This window comes from Patella vulgata, chromosome 4 (genome assembly GCF_932274485.2).
Source record: "Patella vulgata chromosome 4, xgPatVulg1.2, whole genome shotgun sequence".
Classification (NCBI taxonomy): Eukaryota; Metazoa; Mollusca; class Gastropoda; family Patellidae; genus Patella; species Patella vulgata.
The window spans coordinates 27606693-27630026 of NC_065882.2; the positions used below are offsets into that span (position 1 = coordinate 27606693).

Genomic DNA, 23334 nt, shown 5'->3' on the forward strand with positions numbered 1-23334 from the left:
AATGAAATTATATAAAATGTTGACAATCTGTGACGCCAGAGGCAGGATGTAGCGTGATAGGGAGAGTGTAGGAGGGTACCCTCCATTGTGGGGTGGAGTGGGGGACAACCCCATAAATTTTTTTAAAAGTTTCAGTCTTCTGTAAACACTGTTTTGGCATATTTTACGGGGTTAAACTAAAACATCACACCAACATATTGGGATATGTACAGGTTTTATACAGATAGAAACATAATTAATCCTAATAATTGTTGTAAATAAATAGGAGTTAGGGCCTACTATGTAAAAAAAATTTTTTTTTGGGGGGGGGGGGGTCAAGTATATTCAGGGGGGGGGCGGACCCCCCCCCCCCCCCCCCGCCCCCCACATGTGTGACGCCCATGGTGTTCAGTAGATATTATATCGGAAGGTAAGAAACACATTGCCAAAGAAAGGTGGGATCAAAGTTCACGGCAATGCATTCCGTCAACCAGTCGCAATACTCCTAAAATTTATCTGATTTATGTTGTTTTATTAAAGATACATTATGTAAGATTTAGATAAAGAGCCGAACACTGCTATTATAGCTCAAAAATAGATAATGTAAAAATAAACCATTGAAAATTTCATTCAAATTACTTCATTCTGAGCCAAGTTATCACTGTTCGTAGTGTGCATTGTGGTAACCAATGCACTGGTATATTCGAGACTAAACGTCGCCTGTCCATTTTTAAATTAAATTTTCAAATGGCGAACTGATCTAATCTAGTTAATATCTCGAGTATCCGATGCCATCGAAAGGTGATTATGGCCTTGTTTTGTTAATAAATGTCTAAATAATAGTTTATATAACATTTCAGTCCTAAAGAAAGACCTGCAATAGGCAGATTTATCTCTTGCATAATGTATGTTTAACGTAAGCCTTCATTATAAATTTATGATATTAAAATTTAATTTCAAATAGGCCTATAACATTTTTCAGTAAACACATTTGAGATTATTAATGTATCCTTTTACAAATCATCATAACCCCAAAAATATATGAGTAGGCCTAAATACTATGCATATGGCATGTCTAGTATTACAGGCCATTAAAATTATGTGACCCGGGCCATTGGCAATATTATCATTATTCCAAATCTATCTATATGTCGCAATAGATCTAACAACGTAGCCCTAATCAATGTTTGTTAATGTCGTGATTTTAAGTTAGGAGAGGGTGACGGCTGTCCTAAGTTAAAATTGATTTTAGTTAAAATTGTCCCTAAAATAGATTTGTGAAACGCAACTATTTTAAGTTAAGATAAAATTTTAACTCAAAATATTATTTTAGTGAATTTTAACTAAAATGCTTAAAATTGTTCTGTGAAACACATCTATCTTAAGTTAGGATGAAATTTTAGTTTAAGACGATTTTAAGTAGATTTAAGTTTTATTGAAACAGGTCCCAGGTAATTCACGTGTTCAAACCTTATTGATCCATGTTTTAAACCTAGCCTGGGGTAGCTATATGACATCTTCAGTTTTAAGTGTTAGTGAAGTAGGTAATTCTTGAACAACTTGTTATCAACAATACTCTAACAATTAGTACGTATAAACAAGGTAATTAAATAGAACATTGAATTCCAATACAACATCTAATTACTAGTAAAAAAGGACAACTTTAACAATGGCCAAATTTAAATTGGCGAATTCAGAACGTCGAATTTACCCTCCAATAGAAAATGGTGTTATGATTGAGGATATTTGTGATCAAATTTTAGATTTATTGGGGGTTAAATTATTACTGAGTTAAGCTTTGTACTAACAGCTATAGCGTTTCTGTTATATACTTTAAAACTCCAATTTTCACCTGAGAAAATAAAGGCGCGGGTCAGGTTCCTAAAAGACAAATTATTGTAACAGTATATTAAAATCACCAATGTAACCATGCCGGAAATTGTCAAACATAAATATTCATGGACACTTGACATGCTTTGAGAGTATGTTCACAGATGAAGAACTTATCGCCCCAACAGAACCACTGAGCTGCATGTGCGACACGCAATAGCGCCATACACGTGGGAGAGATTCATTGTCAAATTTAACACTTCAAGGAAGGGTTGATGAAAACTGCCGCTTGCTGGTTTATCCTATCGATGTTTGCTTTCCTATCGGTTCTTGCATAAGATTTACTGTTTAGCGTATCTTTGCTTTAGTGTGTGTTTAATTTAATCTGGAGACGCGTTCGTCGACGTCAACGTCAACCGACAACACTGCAAGAATTGGCCGTGGCACTGCAAGAGAAGAGGGTCAGATTGCCCCAAGTCGTGATTGGACGGTTGATTAGGGGCATGCCACGACGAATTGCTGAATGTCTGAGGATTGGTGGAGCAATTACTCATTATTAAGACAAAAATCAAAAACGTCCATTTTCACTGTTCACAGTGTATCTCTTTGCGAGTGAAATGGGGCCGTCAAATAAGCCGCCCATATGAACTGTTTATGTTCATGTGTAGGCAATTGGCCTGTTATTAACATACACTGATTACCTCTATTTCCGCAGTTTTGCATTGTTTCTGAATATCTCCTAGTTTTTTTTAAGAGTATATATATATATATATATATAAATAAATATGAAGCATGCACGGCCGCGTGCATAGCAACCGCCAGTACTAAATAGGATGATAGTTTGAGCTTTGGATTTCAGAAACAGAAGATACCGAGTAGCAAATGGACTCCGGTCAAAGGGTAACCAATTCAAGATTATGTTAAAAAAGAACAACATTTTAGAAAATAAATGTTTATTTTAGACTAAAATCATCTTAGTCTTTTGAGTACTGGACTATTTATTTCTCATAGATTGAAATATCACAACAATAAATCATAAATTTACGATAATTTCAATCATAGTTTTGTTATTGTAAATAGCCAAACAATGATTTATATGCGTCTAATAATTAATTAATAAAAGTTAATACGGTATAAAAATGTATGGCATCAGAATTTCTATGACACATAATATTTCGTTTTTTTTTTAAAGTTTAAAAGAAAAAAGATTTCGCACCTCTGCTTTGTAAAGGTCTGTTAATTCTATAGTTCATTGTGTGGGCTGAGAATAAATATTTCTATTTATAAAATTCATAACTTAAAAGTGTCAATTTACTGTTTAAGATTTTCCACCAGTTTTTACGGAAATATGATGTCACTTACAGTAGGAAAAATATCACACCCAGATTTACACCTAACGTGTTAAACATTTGTTAATCTTAAATATCAACATTTATACAGGTGGAAGAAAATATGAATAGATGCCATCTTAATTAACTCCACTACAAAATACTGTATATTACAAACTGGCCTATGTGTCAAATCCCACTTGAATTTGAAAATTAATTTGATTTATGAGAGAGGTCAGGGTTCATCTATTCTTGTGATTTTGAACCATCGAGAAAAATGAATATACATACAAGTATATGGTATGAAAAATAAACTGTTATAAGCGGAATATGATAACTGACTTAGAATAACACATGACAAAATTGTATGGAAAACGGGTTACTGAAAAGTTTGTTTTTATTGGCGACGTTTCGACCCCGATTCTCTTGTCTTTATCAAACCACAAAACAAGTATCCAAGAAACTTGTATCCGGTATATTTGTGTCATGGTTTACAACATTTTAATTAAATTAGATTATAATTTATTTTTGTTTAATGTTTTCGGATGTTTACATTGTACAATATAAAACCTAGAAATAAACGTAATTGACATCTAGTTTTAATCAAATAAATGTTCTAAAGTGTCCTAAAAAATAAAACATCTGTGTCAAATATCCACAAAAGTTTAGTGTTTGTTGATATATTCATAGATCCAATTTACAAACAAAAATATTATTTTTCTCCATTTATCCTTAAAACATTATATAAGCTCCGGTTTGTTTTCAGGTCCTAGATTTATATACTGTATCTTTATTTTATATTTATTGAATAAATAGTGTTAAAATAACCCATTACGATTCATTTATACTTTTATTCTTAATCATCAAGATAAAAGATATCAAGTTCGATTTCCAACCACCAAATCATTCCCCTCTTAATTTTCTGAGAATATTTTTTCCCTTATGAATGTATCACAAATTTAATATTTCAAGAATATATCTTCCATGTGACTTTATAGATAAATGTAATAAATTCCTACGTGTTATATATCTCATTATTTTCTACGAAATAGTGGTTCAATACCTTACAATAATACAGATGTGAGATTTTGTTTTAACAGTTCGCGTAATATAGAAATTTAAATTCAGTGTAAAATCAACATCATTAAGTGTGTAGTTTCTAGTATATGTTGTCAATATAAACACTATTTATTCTTCTGCTTAAACCTCGAGTAATAAACTTTAATTTGATTTAAAAAGATTTACACCACTATATCTGTTTAATTAACAAGGAGAGCGGCTCCTTTCTTTGATCACGTTTGTTAAATTAAAAACCTTGAATAAACAAAAGTACAGTACATAAAGAGCTATTAGTATAAACGTAATACCTATACATGCAAAAGTTTGTTTTATTGAACCGATTTATTTTATCGAACGTTTTGAAATTACCAAATCGATAAATACATAACTTTCATATTGTGCATTTTTTCTTTCAAACGTCGTTCCACATCAATCCCTTTATCGCCTCGTATCACTAGGTAGACTACATTCAAAATTTACATATATTTTATTGTTGCCTGACAAAATATATTCGACTGAATAAATTCTATGCTAATCACATCAGTTTAGATAATTTTCATTTTTGTTAGACATAGGCGCAATTAGCGTTTACTTCAAAAGCCAAATATAAATTATAATTTTGTGTAAAACTTAGATGAATATTTAATGATTACGAAAATGTCTCAAATACAAATATGCAACGACATAAGTCTTTTTAAATTCCTGATAAGAATTGGAATACAATTTATAAACTGGTGACATATCAAGATCTTTGTAAATTATTTTAAGTATTATAATCATGCTGTATAAATTAGAACCACAATTGTGATAGCAACCATAAAATATTAACTTTCCCATTTTCCCATTTATTCAGTTAATACTAAAATCTAAATGAAAATATTTTTAGCTCACTAATGCAGGTTCAAATTATTTAACTCAAATAAATAAATAACTGAATTATGTGTACTTTCTATATCACACTTACGGCACGTGTGTATATATTTTTATAGATAAAAACCAATATATTGTATAAACACTAATAATACAATACAATAGATATTGTATACAGTGCGAAAATTAAGTATTAGTTTTAACACTCTCTGGTAAATATATCAACTACAAAAACAAATAATATATTCATTGTTTGTATAGTAAATATACTACCTACTAACCACTTTAATATGTTTATACATCAAATTACCCTCCGATATACTAAACAAGCAAATAAATTAAAAAGAATCTTCAATTTATCTGGAGTATTTGGTACATTAGAAATCTTTTAAATTAAACTAAGTAATACTAAACTGACATTCTAAACCACCACTAGGATGGATTTTTTTTCTCTTTCAAGTTAAAACGCAAGCTACAATGGCTTTCCAAATTTCATCGAAAATAAAATCAATTATTAAATCTACTATATACTATTAAAATCAAATGTTTTAGTGGCAATTAAGATTTAATTTTTCCCTTCTTCGAGTTTTTTTTCTTTTGGACTTTTTTCTTAATAATGTGTAAATTGGAATGGGTGTTTTCAATGATTGTTTGCCCCACCACCAACACGACAAATACTCACCAGTCTCAAACACTCGACTGGTTTTCGTTTACATCATATTTATACTTTTGTAAAACTCGAATAACTTTGCCGGGCAATGAATAACCGTGAACAAAATATGTTAAACCAGTTAGTAGCTTAAAGATAATGCACAAATATGAAGTTAAAAATCTCTAACATGACAAACAAGAAATATTTTTTGTTTTTTTCTAAATCCCAATTCTAATATCGGGTAAATATTGATTGATCTACATAAATGTTATTAAAGTTGTAATAAAACAGAATACAAAAATATTTCTTACCCGTTAAACACATCTTGTAAAAACAATCCAGTAATAATTAAAATTTGACTGAGAAGGGGGAGCGGCTTAACTAAAGGGGCGTGGTCACATAACACCCCGGCAGCCAATCAGGTAGGCGAAAGTGACTTGGTCATTTATCATTAATTCCAAAAGTAAACAAAAAGACCAACGTGGTTTTGTTATGATAAAGAACATAATAGAGGATTACGAACTTGACCAATGGCCAAGAGTGTTAGTAAGACCAGCGATTAATCCTCACGACATGGGGTATATATTCTCGTAAATTCGGATCAACTTCATCGAACAGCTTTCAGCCTTGCAACTACAAACTTCAACAAGAACAAGTATTGAGATTTTAATCCATTTGACAAAAATTCAAAGCATAGAAATCTAGCTAAAGTTCGAAGAAATAAGGAGTTTATTTTAACCTAAATTGTGACCTTAGTACTCAATATGGTTATGCAGACAACACCCGTGATGGATGGAAACCTAGGAATAAGATCGTCTTGTATGATGGGTGGACAGTACAACCCTCTCAATTTTCTTCAACATCCACCATACCAGCAACCAACGACACAGAATATTTTGTCTGGAGAAAGTTTAGACGAGGCTCATGCTTTAACCTCATCAAGAACTCTTCAAAATAGTTTATCGTCACCCTCTAGTAACACCAGTGACTCAGATGCCAGAAGCAGCGACAGTCCGCTTTCAAACCAGGGAGATTCATCGAAATCACCAAATTTCTTGGGATCAGAAGAATCTGAGGAAGAAACTGAGCAGTCAATTTCTGGAACTTCAACCCTTTCACAGAGAAATCGACGATTTGCTGATGTTAAACCGCCATATTCCTACATAGCTCTGATTACCATGGCTGTTGAATCATCTCCTCATGGAATGATGACCCTCAACGAAATATATGCCTTCATCATGAACAGATTCCCTTACTTCAAGCAGAACCAACAAAGGTGGCAAAACTCAATCAGACACAACCTGTCACTGAATGACTGTTTCATTAAAGTTCCCAGAGGACCCGGGCGACCAGGAAAAGGTAATTATTGGTCTCTTCACCCATCTTGTGGTGATATGTTCGGAAATGGTAGCTTCCTCCGAAGAGCTAAACGCTTCAAGTTACCCAAAGCTAAACGTCACGAAAACGCAGCTCTACAAGCCATGAACGCCTACGCACCATTTGGATTTTACGGTAATCCATCGTTGAATCCCCTGGGATTGACATCCTTGCCACAAGGTCTTACTCAGCATCAACAATACGGCTTCCAGATGAAAGAGCCATGGAATCCAACACCAAGTTCTTCCTATTCAGCATACTATCCATCTACTAGTATGTCAAGTTCATTACAGAGTTCTTCCCTTGGCAGTAGCCTTACTTCTGCCCTTGGTAATCCTCTCGGTTCAAGCCTAGGAGGTACTCTTGGCTCCAGTTTAGGAAACACGTTGGGTTCGTCACTAGGAAATACTTTATCAGGATCTTATTTACCTATGTCTCAAGTTTCAGCCGTACCCAGCTCCGGTTCATCTTTATCCAATTATCCCGCACTTCAGCAACCCGCTTATAACTGCTCACAGTATTCGTCCCATCCGCAATTAAGATTTCAGTCTCCACAGTGTTAAAGTGTGCTTGTATGTATTGACGGTGCAGAACAGAGTTTTAAGAAAAGACAGTGTTTTAACTATTGTTTCAATGACTGTAAAACTATGCTGAGAGACTTTTAACCTGTAAATTGTTATAACTGAAATCCATTTTTTATTTATTGGTTGTTATATTTTGTATGTATATACATGTACTATTTTTGTATAGAATATAGAGTTTCTCGATTGTTAAAATATTTTGTAAAAAGAAAAATAGAGTCTCTCGGTTGTTAAAATATATTTTGTAAAAAGAAAAATTGTTAAATATTTGTATAAACTACAGTATTTGTATAAAGCAAAAACCTATGCCATTTATGTGTTAAATAAAACACGGTAAAGTTCAGTTTCTATTTTCTTTTATTTTTGATATTCGAAAAAGGGGTACAGTCTAGACTACTCATACGTTTTGAGGTGTAAGTGGGGGGGGGGGGTCCTTAGACAACATTATGATTGAAAATGTTCATTTAACCTAAAAATCTGATCACGTTTTGAATCTACAGCTCAAAGAATTGGGTATAATCAACAATCACAGAGAGACTATTCGCGTGTGGGACGATGTCCATTGAAACTGGCACAAAGTCGTTTATGTTTGTACGTATGTATTAGGGTTGGGAGGCAGAAAGATCTTAGAAATGGTGATGCAAGTCTTACAATTATGTCACTTTCGCAACGCTTATCTCGCGACGTGACAGCGCGTATCTCAACAGAGCGTAAATAACCCCATAAACATTTTAGACTTCTCCCATCGTCACATAGCCCCCAGTACGCTAGCAGATTTGTACAATATGTTAGTCATCGAATTAATCCCCAGTTAGCACCAACCCACCACCACCACCACCATCATTGTTCATGTCAAGTGTACATATTGGTTGTTAGTATGGAAGAAGATCTAGTGCAAAAAATATTGGAGCGGTGAGGACTTCGGTGGTAACGGAGCTTATTGAATCATAAAACTAAGCTGTTCTGATCACACACAGCCAAACGGTATCTGGATAATTTCCTTCCATAAATCTGTATAAAGTTTACCTCGGTGATAATTTGTCTTTACTTGGGTGCGAATGGTCTGAACCTAAGGACAATAGGTCATTTTAAAATTTCATCATATATTTTTATCGGAATAATTGCCCCCAGCTTTAATAATTTCAAAAGGCGATCAACATATTTTACCCCTCGTTTCGTTTGATAAAAATGTCTTGAAATTTATGGGTACATCCAATTTTATACTATAATGAAGCGTGTGGCCCTTCCACGATGTTTTCAACAGGAATAAGTGTAAATCCAATCAACACTTTTCTATGGTCTTTAAGACTTCTGATGGCGTCAAGATCAACGATTTGACTATTTACTCGCTTCTACGGGATTTAAATGAAATACAGATTAGAGTATATCATTTTCCACCGGCTTCTTTCATCATTAATCTCATTTTATTGCTCACACCATGCGGTTATATGTCCAGTGTCCCATATGCCGTCATGGCCGGGCGATGTTCTTTTTAATTAAGTTTTTAACTGGATTATGATATGTAAATGTACATCGTGTGACACTTTAATAAACACTTCTTCTTCTTCTTCTATATTATGTAAACTTTACAAACTAAAGCGATAATGATATTCTTTGTTAAATTTCATTTATGGAATTTATATAAATTGTGGGCGGCGATGATATAGTAAGCATAATATAACATGTAGATCTGTTCATTTTCCTTCTGTGCAACTCTGTATGTTATTAATTAATAGACATTTCATCAGATCACTGAGTTATATTCAATAACTTAATGCTTAATTATACATTATCACTCTTACCATAAAAATAAATACTATTGATTGATTCATGTCATATTTAAAAATAATCTTAAAATCTCATATAACTATCCAAAATCCTAGCACGCATTTACTTAGAGAGGGGTATTTTTAAGAAGTGACCATTCAACCATTAACAAATTTGTACGATTCGTAAATTGAAAGTTAAAACGTGTATATTTGTATATTTCAGCGACGGATTCTTAGATTTGTCACATATTTCACATAGAATATAATTTAAACATACCGGATCACATCAAATGGTAAATGAATTTGTTATCAATTTTTCTTTAAAACTACCTCGGATTAATATCCAATAATAATATACAGGAAAACTACACAGCTAAACATAGACGCAAACATAATGCATCAAAAGTTAATACATAGCTTGTAGCTACGGGCTTCTGTGACGAGACATCGTCGGTGCTCTTATGTGAGCCAAATGCTACCAAATTTTGGAGCAAACATTCGAAAAGAAAGGTATTTACTAGCGGTTAGTACTCAAACTAGAAAATGGATAGAAATGTTTATTTTATAATTATAAAATCTCACATAAAATAATATCTTTATAATAAAAAAATCCAAAAGCATCTATTTTGTGATACGGTTTGTATGTCCGATTCAACTTTTGTAGATTTCATCGCCATAATCGGATGTCATGTTATGGGGAAAATGGTAGCGTATAGCACAGCCTAATACATTAACTTTCTATGTCGGCACAGTTTTAAAACTCGATATTGGCTACATTATCTTATACACAATTTGATGTCTTCAAAATCTATCTGGCGCCATCCTGATACGATTAATGATTTTAACACCGAATTTCACGAATTATGATTGTTAGGTTATATGATCTTTGATAGAGTTAGTAGTAAATTAGGAGAACCTATCTAAGTAGATAAACCAGCTTCTGGTAGTGTACCTCGTCCGCCTTTTTTACAAGGCGGTGTCTTTGATTAGAGATTAATTAATTAGTAGATCTGTAATCCGTATTACCTTTCTATGGGGACATGTCATAGTGCACGGGGATTACGAGATAGTTGTTTTTCAGCACGTATTTGCTACATGAGAATTTCTTTAGCTGTAAGTAAAACATTCCCGCTTAATGAAAAAGTTTTATCCGACATCAAAATTTCTTACGTTGTATGTTATCTCAATGGATTAGAGTTGTACTTGAGTTAATTTAAGTCGACTAAATCCATTATATTTATAGCTTTATAAACTTATATAGACCAAATCTTTAAAAAGGGGGTTACTGACTTGACTACATGTGTAATTTAATGTATCGAAATTTATTTAAAATGTGCCGTAAGATGAAAATTTAAAAATAAGTATAAGTATAAGATATATGAGGAAAAAGAATATAATTGTAAATAATAGATATACACAGAAACAGTAGGCTATATATTGTAACATTTATAGTTTGTCTTTCATCTGTGACTTTCAAGGTTTTAATGACATGCATTTTTCCCTTTATAGGCTTGAAATCTGATATTTAAAGTATAGTTTAGGCAATAAGCAGAAGGAATATGGTATTTTATTTAAACAATCACGAAATTCACACGCACAAATAAGCAACATATATTTGAAAGAAATAACCAATGTTTAAAATAATGTATTTGAGATTTTTGTTTTGTCTTGACAATAGTAATTAACAAGATTAATATCGTAACATAAACATACCTGGTGATAAAATTAAAATATGAAGGTGTTAGTAAAAGTTAGAGTTAGTTTAACAATATCAACTTACAGAATGCTAATTTACTTGACATATATGACATATTATTGTTAAACATACATTTTTAACGATATATTGTGGGAATTCATTTGTTACGTTTTCCCAGAACATCACATCAATATGACCCCACGCATATTTCAAAAACTTTCAAGCACTTTTGTACTCTTAAATAATGTTTTTGATTTTTGTTGGGGTTTGGTTTATTTTTGTTTGGGGATGGGGGGGGGGGGAGAAAGGACATCGGTGTCGTTTCAGCTAAGCAGAGACTGTTCCTGTCACATAGAAACCGGGAGTAAAATTTCAATAGGGGCAGTTCCTCTCTTCCCACGCCGGTATTCGAACCCGAGGCATTTTATTTTTTTCTGACACTATTTATTCAATAAATATTGACATATTATAAAAGTAGTATACTATTTAATTCCTGTTTCGCAAAGTAGTAGCCTACACGTATTTATTTGAAGTAATGAGAATATAAAATAAAATGGACAATGTTCGAATTAAATTAACTTTCATTTTATGCATGTTTAGTGATTTTCATGGAGTTTACCGAGCACTCTTGTAAAATAGGTTAGGCCACATTAATATAAATATTTCTTCTTATGGAACACCTATCAAAGTTTTGCTCACTATTTCTTCAGGAAACATTTGTTTGATATCAATAAATACTTAATGGTCTTCGCAAAAGCTTTTAGTTCAATTTTTGAATTTTAAACAAAACATTGTTCAATAAACTAGGGTGGATATTTATTTATTAAGACCGCGAAGAAATAACCAAATTGATTTGACCTTAGCGCTTGAATTTTCGAAAATTATGTGAGCCTAAGGTAATTTCATATACGATGCTATTGTTATATAAGCACTTTGTTAAAACTGAATTTCATTTCAAAACCACATTATGAAAGACATGTTTAAAAACAGTCGATTTACTTACACGTTGATAACAGTTTTATGGGGTCATACTTTTACAGAGTGAATTCATTGTATTGTGTTGTTTATTACAAGATACATTTGTTATATAGTTTATAATAATACAAAATACAGACTATTAAAAAAGATGTTGTATATTTGTTGGTTTAAACTGTAATTATTTATTATTTATAATTACACAAAATACACAATATATAATAAATATAAATTATATGGATTCGGAAACAAGCTATAAAGCTTATATCAATCCGTCTCCAAATGGCATGTTTAAATTGCATAAAATGTATAATAATTTACATAAGAATAAGGATAAGTATATTAGAGACTTCTGGCAAGCGAAAATTCCTGGCCCGTATCACATATCCATATCAATTGTACGTGTGACGTCATCAATTTCTGTATAGTTCGCATACGTGACGCGGCACACGGACACGACGACAGCTCGTAGAAAACAGCTTTCATACGGAAAAGGCACCTTGTCTATGATATCACCCCCTGGTGGAAGTGGACGTTCAACTCCAGAAACGAACAAACGAACGAACGAAAAGGCACATATCAAATGGTATCTTTTTACCGGCTTTTTTCCTACTTTTAGACCCTAGAATGTTGTGTCATAGCATTTTTGTGAATCTATGTGTATCCTAGAACACGAAGGTGTATATCTGATGTGGTTTTAAACATGATAAAGACAGGAATTCAATCATTGAAAAAGAGCTCCCCAAAACTATAAAACTACATTGACGCAACGTATCACGTATCCGTATCGTCAGGGTGGGACAAATTCCGCTTGCTAAAAAGTCTCTAATATAGTGTCACCATCCCTGTTAATACAGTCACTCACTATGATGCCATTATTTTCATCGTCATCATCAGGACCAAGACGTATGTTTTGTCAACTAACATCTGCATAGTGGTAACTAAAATCAGGCGAAGTGAAATGAATTGGACAAAAAGAGAAAAAGTGTTCTGTATTTTTGTTAATACGAGTTTTACAATTAAACTAATAATTTTCATCAAAGTATTTTATCTAAATTCATGGTACAAATTCCAAACCTATATAGCCTGGAATTTGATATCTTTAGTCTGAATATCACAGCATATACTTATTATACAGCTTCAGTATTTATTATTAACGACTTTCCATACTTAACTCATTTTTTTAAAAAAAATCATGATTAAGCATTATTATAAATTTTGGAAAGGTTTGTAACTGATGAGTTTAGGTATTTACGATTCAGACCCAAAGAGCCAAGCTGCCAATATAATCCCATGACACTGTCATGGACTGGTCAACCCAACGAAAAAATAAATTTTGAGCGTAAATGTTGGAGGACCAAACGACTACATCAAACCAAGTAAATGGATCTTGGTCAATACTCTCATATTTTGAAAACCAGAGCTGTAACATTGAAACGTAAATCGATGTGCCCATTTAAAAAAGCCCACGCTCCCCACAAAAAAAAGAAAATTCCCTAATATCGTTGCTACACGCCAATAAAAAATTTCCGAAAATCAGCCTTTAACAAAAAAAAAAGAAAAAAAAAGTGAATTGTTACTTGTGCCAGCACTAAGAGATTTTGATGTTAGTCCAGTTCTGTTTGGTGTTGTTGTTTATTACAATTGTCCTGGCAAGGGACAGCGTATAGTCGTTCGGATAGGACGAAAACCCAGGTCGCGTGTACACAGTGGCGGATGGAGTTCGATATAAGAGTAGGCCGTTGTGCCGCTGTCCGGGAAAAATTTCCCTCATACCACACTGTCTTGCGTATGCCCGTCTTCATTAGCCCAGTCGGGGCAGAATAGTAGGACGTTAAACCCTATTTACTTTTCATTTATTACAATTTATTACATTGTTTATGACATTATAGACAGTTTGGTGTAATTAAGTTTATTTACATTTATAAACCTATAACCGTAAATCTCTTTGGGTTATATTCTATGCCCGGAATAACTTGGGATTTGATTATATACAATGGAATTTGAGGTTATTCTTCTGGAAATTTTTCTTTAACCCTGTAACTAGTTATTCTTCCAGGATATTTTGTTATTTTCCATTAGAAAACATGAAATAAGGTTTTTCTTACTGTAATTCTTGGATATTCTCATTTTACGTACATGTAAACATAAACGGTTTATAAGCAAGATAAAGTCCCGACTTCGGTTATATGCTGGGGAAGAAAGACTTCAGAAAAACACTACGAAAGAAAAACCTCGGCTTGCCGGTCTCGGTTTTTCTTTTTCTCTGGTTATTTTCTTCAGTCTTTCATTCCCCAGTCTCGGGCTTTATCCTACACATGAAGGACTAACAAAAAAATGTGTAAAGAAAAACACATTCTTGTATATAATAAAATGCCATTTTATAATATGGTGTTAAAATTCGTCACAATAAAATCAAGCTAAAACAGGATTTCCTGCTGATTGATCTTTGGTATAATCAATGCGGATAGAAAAAAACCTTGGCCCCACCGTCCACCTTCCACTATGTAACGTCCACCCTTAAAACAATCAAAGAATCTGATATTTTCAGATATGTCGTTCACTCAAAACACATGGTATCCCGCACCCGTAATCAATATTAGTAACATTGAGGAAAACAACAAATTGCTAATAACAACCAGGTTATAGATGTGCCTTGAAATAATTTTTCATTATAAAATCCACCCTGTTTTTTTCGACAATCCCTGTGTATTATGATGTCACTTCCTTTAAATGGAATGTAGCCTGCAGGTGACACGGTACATCAACAATGTAATCATGACTACTTATCGTTATTTATTTAACAAATTAGTCTTTTGGAGATATTGAATAGACTATCTCACACCCGCTTTTCTCTCACTACCATACTTTATACATAAATCTCTAATTGTTTAATTGATAAAATAGTTCAAGTCGTCAGCAGAGAAGAATGGCCGGCCACCTTACCTATTATTGTCCAATATTAGTGTCAGCGGGGATTTCACGCCCTTGATTCTTTATCTGACACAAACGATCAACACTGCGATGAAATTTATCCATAGACATACCTACTGTACATTTCAATTCTTCCAGTCACCTAATTTTAGGGGTGTTAAGGTACATTTGGAAGCAAACACATATGTAAGATGTTGTTTTGTGGTTGCGTAAAGGTTTTTCTTGTATCTGAGACTGTCGATCAGCGAAATGTTGATATTTTGCATTCCGATCTTTGTAAATAGGTGACATGTTTGTCAAGTTGTCCCAACAGTCAATTGCTAGTGATAATTATATACTTATACACGATTTATGTAGAGTAATATATTACCTACATAATAACCCACGTGATAACTAAGTAATTTCCTACTTAAAAACTCAAGTTTTTTTTAACGAGTATACACAAAACATTCACTTGAAATTAAAATTACGACGATTGTTACATTGTTCTTCATCAGATGACTTCGAATTTCTGAAACGATAGAACTGTGACTGCTAATTTTATTTCAAAAGCATAATGAAACCCATTTTAAAGGCCTATTAACGTGGGTTATTATGTAGGTAATATATTACTCTACATAAATCATGTATAAGTATATAATTATCACTATCAATTGATTGTTGGCACAACTTGACAAACATGTAACCTAGTTACAAAGATGGAAATGCCAAATATCAACATTTCACTGATAGACAGTCTCAGATACAAGAACATCTAATTCATGCCAGAATTATACAAGTGAATGATATAAACTTATTTCAATATTGTGTACCTGACCTGAAATAAATGTATTTGGCAACCCGTATTAATAGTATTAAATACGCCGGAGTCTTTGATGTTTATAAATTGGGATGGGTATTTTAAGGATTTATTAATTAGAAATATAATATTTTTTGGAATGGAATATCAAATATACCATAAGACACAGAAGAGACATACTGTCGAAATGAACAATGCGATTTTATAAACATTAAAATTGAGTGAAAAGCGGATATTGTTGCTCTTGTACAATAGTTTAAATACGTAATCAATATCTGATTCCATAATTAATACAATTATGTTTCCTAATAAATATACCTGTAACTGTCGCCCATTCATTAGCGGTAACTTTGATGTAAAATATTAACTCTCATAATCTAATTAATTTTTCACCTTTTAAAATCATTACTACATTAAACATTCTGTTTTGTTTTTGTTACACTCGATGCTACAATTATTATTTTCAAACCTTTCAATAATCTACTGCGAGGTAAGTATGCTTACCCTTTCCAGAACACCTGGTACCACTCTTCAATGGGTTCATCTGTGAGAAGGATTTTGTAACTATGGATATTGTATTTGTTTTGACATTCATGTTGTTGGCACTTTATGAGCGATTTCACTTTTTTTGTCATATTAGAAATCGCTGTCATTCAGATTTTAGTCTGTTTCAGCGTACAATATTTAAAGAAAATCCACTTACAGATAAAACCCAATTTAGCGATATAACTGATTTTATGTCGACCTAAAATAAAGGCTCTTCCCATTACCCCCGCCCTGTACTTTTTAATTCAATATACGTGTAAACATACCATACCAGATTCTAAATCGCCTGTGTTGTTGTATTCGTGTAATGTTTGTTTTATGTTTTGAAGGAGAAGGGGTGGGGTGGTTATATATTGGGAAACTATGAATATTGGAAGAGTAATTTTCACCAACCAAAATAATAGCATACATTGGTTGCAATTCAACTATATTAATTTATTCGATATTCGTTGCAGTTGACAGAGTGGACGTAATAATATGCGTTCTATTTTCCGATCAAATTTGCATTTTTCTAGATAGAGCAAGATACGGAATTTTATTTGGATTAACGGCACTTTTGATCTACATAATCGTATTAACAGACATCATCATGTTAATTCCTAATAGTTTAGGATTATTGATCATAATTTACTTATTTCAGGATTATAGTATATTTTAATTGCTCTTTATGTGACTATTCAAAATGGACGTATTCTCATAACGAGCCTTGTTAAATTTACATCAAGATCAAAATCACCGCCATAATTCATAATCTATTTAAATTGCACGATCCTATATAATAAGTAACGAAAAAACATTGTGTCACATATTTGATCATAATCCGTATAAGATCGTCTACTGATTCACTAATATTGGCGCCATTTTATTCCTATCGGTACATCACAGGGATTAAAATAGTTTGAATGAACGAACGTTTTCCTTTCATATCCTTATTTTTTTTTAACAATACATTTATGAGATTTTAAGATGTGATAGGATTTTATGACCACAGACTACAATCATTACATTAGTAACAGTAAGCAAGCCATGCCCCGTGTACGACACCGACGCTATATATCCATTGATGAACTTGCTCATTTCATTATAGAAAAAAACAATTGGAGATAAAGTTTTCTTTTTATTATAATATCATTTCATAATGGGGATTAAGAGCGTCTGCTGATCACTTGATTAACTATAATTGGCGCCATGTTAATACCATTTTTGGGAATTCTTTAGATTTTGAATACATAAAATGTATTAAGAAGGATCGAAATTAGATTTTAATTTTAAAAAATAATAAAAAAAATAAAAAGATTTAATCTACGGGAAGTAACTGGAAGACTTCGATATTGATATTTGATATTGTCCGAAAAATAGAAATGTAGAATATTTGATGGAGTTGTTAAAATTAAAAATAGAAAGGTACAGATTGATGAAGTAGCTAAAATTAAAAATAGAAAGGTGCAGTATTCTATGAAGTAGCTGAAATTAAAATATTCAAGACGAAATGTGTATATTTATAGATCTGTGTGGATGTCTGGTGTCCTATACAGAGCAACGTTACTGTTTATTATTAAAATAATATCAACACTGATTTATCAAATATTGTCTCAAATAGACACATTATATTGGAAAATATTAGCGCTTACTGAAAAAACATTTTCTATAATTTAGGTTCTGTCTACGATTTTTGGTACAAATATTGGTGTATATTTCAACCAATATTAGCTCGACAGATATTAACTTGAATGAAAACGTCAGACCGTTGTTGACTGATCAACATTATATTATCCAAATAATTTTTGATCTTGGCCCGGGGCGCGGATTGGTGTTCTTCATAAAGCTAGTGAGGTGAACACAAAGTTCTTAACTGACGTAGAACAAAAGTAAATTAGCACGGAGCTTGAATGCCCTTGTATTGGACAACGAGTTCACTACAAACGCATTGTGGGGAGTAACTATTGTATTATGAAAAATCCTTGTTTCAATATTGAGTTAGAAGCTAGAACGATTAAAAGCTTTGTGCCATGGGCAGAAATTATCGAAATATTTGACCGAACAATTACTAAGCATTGTACTAGAAATGAGCTTATTAAGAGGACCAACGCGACGCCATTACGATAATGACATTATTCAACTGAATTCCACCAGGGCATGTTTCATAAACCATTACCTTTATTTGTATCCCCGAATGTTTTAAATGTTTTCAAGAAATTGAGACAGCCGTCTTTTTTAGCATTTGGGTAGGTCAATATCCCATAGGTAGTGATGATTATAGACTCGAACATGTTTACCACACAAATTACTAGTGACAATATGAGTGAAATCAACCACTGAATAACGTTTCTGCATGAAGTAAATTTCGAATCCCTAACATTATAGAAGTAATTGACGCCTTTTTAAAAAAATAAAAAATAAATATCAATCACTTTTATACTTGAAATTAAACTTTCAGTTGAACCCCACCCACCCCACCACACCCCCGTCTTCGAAAAAAAGAGAACGTATTAAGGAAAATACGTAGATTATGCTTTCCGTACACACACTACTTCGTACTTGAGAGTCATCCGTCACGCGAAAGATCTCCATTACAACGATTGCTTTATATCTAGATGCAAGTGCTCGGAATTGTCTAATTGCAATGGTTCCTGGATTAATATATTTCCACCCACACCATGACAAAATACTTTAACTGATTTAAAAAAAATAATTTTAGCCATGTTTCAATTTTCTAAAACTTACATTATTCATTACGTACACAATTTTTGAAAAGAATATTAATAGATTTGCGCATTTTCATGATTTCTAACACCAACGTTTTAATCTTGACACGTGCCTTGGAGGGATAAGGGATTATCGACTCATTATTACAATGTAAAGATATCAAGATGAGCAATAAAACTTTACAATATTCCGTTTATGTCTAATTATACCGAGCGAGATGTTTTTGTATTGTTTCAATAAATTTGTACGTGACACTAGAACGAGATCCTGGTGCTCGAGGCTTATAACACACCTGAAGGTAAAGTCTTTCCATTCTACCATACAACCATACCTGTATATCTCAATCCATGCTTGTGTGACATCCACTTATAATGTAAACAAAAGTTTGAAGTATATATTATTTGAAAGGTGTCTAGAATTTATTTATGTTGTTCTTAAATCAAGAGGTATAGTTTAGCCTGTATTGTGTGTTACAACGTACTGATATTTCTTTTGCTATAAACATGTAACTGCGTTTCTACAACTTTAATAACCCGGAGTAAATACTGATATTTATTGGATCGAACTTATTAGATAAAGTCACATAGGTATTTTGAATCTACACAAGGGTCCAGGCAGCCAGACAGGCTTAGAGAGGGGTATGCAACCCGTACACTTAGGCTACTGGGTATTTTATTCCAGAATTTTGGACCGGCTACGCTAAAAGACCTGTTAGCAAAAGATTTATGTTTTGTTTTGGAAATATAAGATCGATTTGGGTTGGAAGTCAGAGGGAAATACTATTCAAACACTTAAACAGTATAATTTTATATTCAGCACGGACATGTATTGGGAGAAATGTAATTGTTCAGAGTTCATATGAATTGGAAAAAAATTTGGCTTGTCCAAGAATCATTTTAGCAGTGAAGAGAACCGATGACAGCTTTTCGCAAATTCCCTAAATGATTATTACAATAGTCTAAATGTGAAAAATAACAGCATTGGCTAATTTTAACCGTGTTGGTCCGCCTAACAGCCTCCCACTTCCCTTATATTCAACAACGACAAAATTGCAAATATGGAATTTTTATCCACGATAACTCCAAGGATTTTGACAGATTTCGGTCTCTGCATAAATACATAGATAATGTTGCTATAACGTCATAATGGTTACCGCAATCATGTCAGAATTCACATACTGAAAACAACTGTCTGAGTTTCTATTTATTTATATGCGTTCAATGTGTAGGATGTTATGTTTTTTTATTGTATTAAATGGAAATATATTTTCGCAAGAGTTCTTTCTAAACATAAAAAACCCCATTAAAATAGCAACGCTGGGTCATCATAATACAAATTTTTCTGTCGCTAAAGGACGTATGCGACATTATTTTCGGTATATAGTAGCATCCGCAGTTTGGCAATGAGGAGTTCGGATTAGACTGGATTTGGGGTGTGGTAGGGCGAGATGTTGAATAAGTAGAACAGCTTCGTTCTGGACAGTAGGCCCGCAAAATCTCCACTATTTCTAAACTGTGCTCGATATCCATTGAACAATCCTTCTGAGTTCTCATAACTTCAACCAAAATCTACCGCCATTTACCGATTTCGTAAGTCAAAAAATAAACGAGGAGATGCAAATTGAACTTTAAAACGACTCTACAAGTACAATAAAACCAGTTGATCAGCGTTCATAAAACGTTGACGAACGAAAGTGACCACACGGAAGGTAGCGTTAGCTCACCCCAATTGAGTCCACATAAAAAATATGACAAAGAGAAGAAAGCATTTTATTGTTTACGAAAGCTTCAAACAGCCGGTTTACATTTACCAAATCTCTCTGGTGGATAATGAATGGGATTAAGTTCATTGGAAGGTGAACATTTCAATCCGGGTCCGCAAGGACATAAACCATAGTAGTTGGGTGTGGTCGGATCATACTTCAATCTTAGCTCACACCATGGTGCCGATTCTATCTTGTAAGGTAAACAGTATTTGACGTAAACTGGGAAATCTATCTGACGTTTACCTAAAGCTGGTGTGATAGAACAACACAACACATTTGTATTGTTACAATCAACATTTGTACGACAATGTTCCCAGCTGGTAGGATGCCACGAGTTGTCTCCCTAAAATATACATAATTAAATCGGTTCAAGAAATGTAAAACCCATGATGATGATAAGAGCTTGAACAATATATGCTTTTGTTGTACACTTTCTAATGTAGATTTAAACCTTATTGTCGGAAGGCGTGTACAAAACCATTTGGGGGGGTGGGTGGCCGAATAGTTAACGCGTGCGCGATTCATAATCAGGTCTGCCATTGAGTCAAATGGCGTGGTTTCGATTCCCCGCTTGTACGTTGCAAGGCGTAGGGTCGCCTGTCCATCCTCGTGCGTTAACTCCGGGTCCTCCCACTGATAAAGACCCCTACGCACAAGCGAAATATTGAAATAAAATTGAATCATATAGTCCCGATATGAATTTGTTTGTGTCGGGCGGACGTTAAACCCCATTATTCTTTCAACTCCATTTTCATCATAACGTTTAAAAATCATGTCCGGTATCTCAATAATGATTTTAACGTGTTTAAGACAAGAAAAATAGACATTTACCTCTACGGTGACGAACCAAACAGTCAAAATAGAGGCTATAAAATATAACATTTTAGTAGGTGCATATATTATCACTGACTATAATGCGACAAACCTGTCACGTTTTATTTTTCCTTATCTTAATTCGACCTACTTATTTTTAAAATCTCCAGCCTATAAACTTGTGACACATCACACTACAAAATTTTTGTTTGTCCACAATTTTTAAGGGGCTGGGGTGGGGAGTTTATTGTTGGTCTAACGCTCGCACCCTTAAAATTAGGAACTTCTTTTATTAGTGAGCCAACACCTTACCCAGTGGCTCCCAAACGACATTTGGACACTACTTTTTTGACTTCTTAGTGTGTGTGAAAATCACTATAGCCAGGCAGCTTTGGAGCAATAAATACAACCTACTACCCTTGCTCTTCATAAAAGCGCAAGAAATACTTTCTACTACGCTAGCTCTTCATTTTGGATAAGCACCATACTACCTCCAAATATGGTATTGCAAGCATTATTCTCGGCGGGAATATTGAAGATCTAAGAGATGGCCACCATAATAAATTTGGAGGAAGTAGTGCCTTTCTAGATGATATAACATGTAGGTTTGGCAATACTCTAACTTTAAAACTACATGTAGTTTGAGCTTGTCAAATACCAGTGATCCTCACATGAGTCCAGATTTACTCTGGATTTCATCGATAGGCGTGATCGCGTTTGGGAGGTGTAAATGAGCGTCATGCTAACGTTAACGTCAGACAGCATGACAGATTCGGGCGTGGGACTGTTATGGTGTGGGGAGGAATCACCATGACTGGCAGAACTATGGTGGCTGAAAGCGTCCATTTAGATCGGCGTGTTTCTAGATACAACGCGAGAGTCACCGTTAAGCCAGCACGACCTTATCGGCGACCCGCGACTTTCACAAAACGAGAGTCGCCGTTAAGCCACGCGCCGAAAATGTCGCCGAAAAAATCGGCGCTTTTTTCGGCGCCTTTTTCGGCGACTTGCTTAACGGCGACTCTCGCCTCGGATGTTTATAGTTAGTTACACGCGCAATGGCTACATTTTACGCACACAGATCACCGAATATTTCTACGCTGTCACCCACCAATGTAGGGCGAAAGTTATTTTTAGTCTTTCTCTCCCTTTCCCTTTTCCCCCTTTTGCATGGCGATTTTTGGTGTAGAATCGAAGAAAGGGGGTTGAAAATACATTTTCTGCCAGGTTTTGGTGAATATTCATGATTTTGAGAGGTCGGCTAGGTTGAAATGTAGGGCCGAAAATGGCATGTTTACATGTCCCTACTTCCAGCTTGTGTATTTCAAGTTTTTCATGGTAAACCCCATACATGCTTTTTTGCAAGAATTTGCCACATGTTGCTCCATCTGTGGCAGAAAGCGTTCTACCCAACGAAACTTTAAGAAAAAGTTAGAGCCGGTCTAAGATACGAGAATTAACATTAAATCTATGGGGAAATATTTAGTGATATAAAAACGTGTACATTTTAAATCTAATTCCAGTGTAACTAAACAGGTTTTGATACACATGTCTGTAACACTCATAAATTTTAATTTGCCCTAGTGTCACTGAAAAAGTTGATATAGCTCGACAGCCCAAACTCATCCAAAATCTCCTCCATTCTGATTTTATAT

General features: G+C 33.7%; 1 protein-coding gene across 1 annotated transcript; it reads left to right on the forward strand.

Moving 5' to 3' along the window:
* Positions 1-6770: 6770 nt before the first annotated feature.
* On the forward strand, positions 6771-7658 carry LOC126817868 (forkhead box protein B1-like; the record flags this gene model as incomplete). Its single annotated transcript, XM_050545040.1, has 2 exons — positions 6771-7377; positions 7453-7658. Coding segments are annotated over 2 exons (813 nt in total), but the record flags the coding sequence as incomplete, so codon positions are not given.
* Between the last annotated feature and the right edge of the window lie 15676 nt (positions 7659-23334).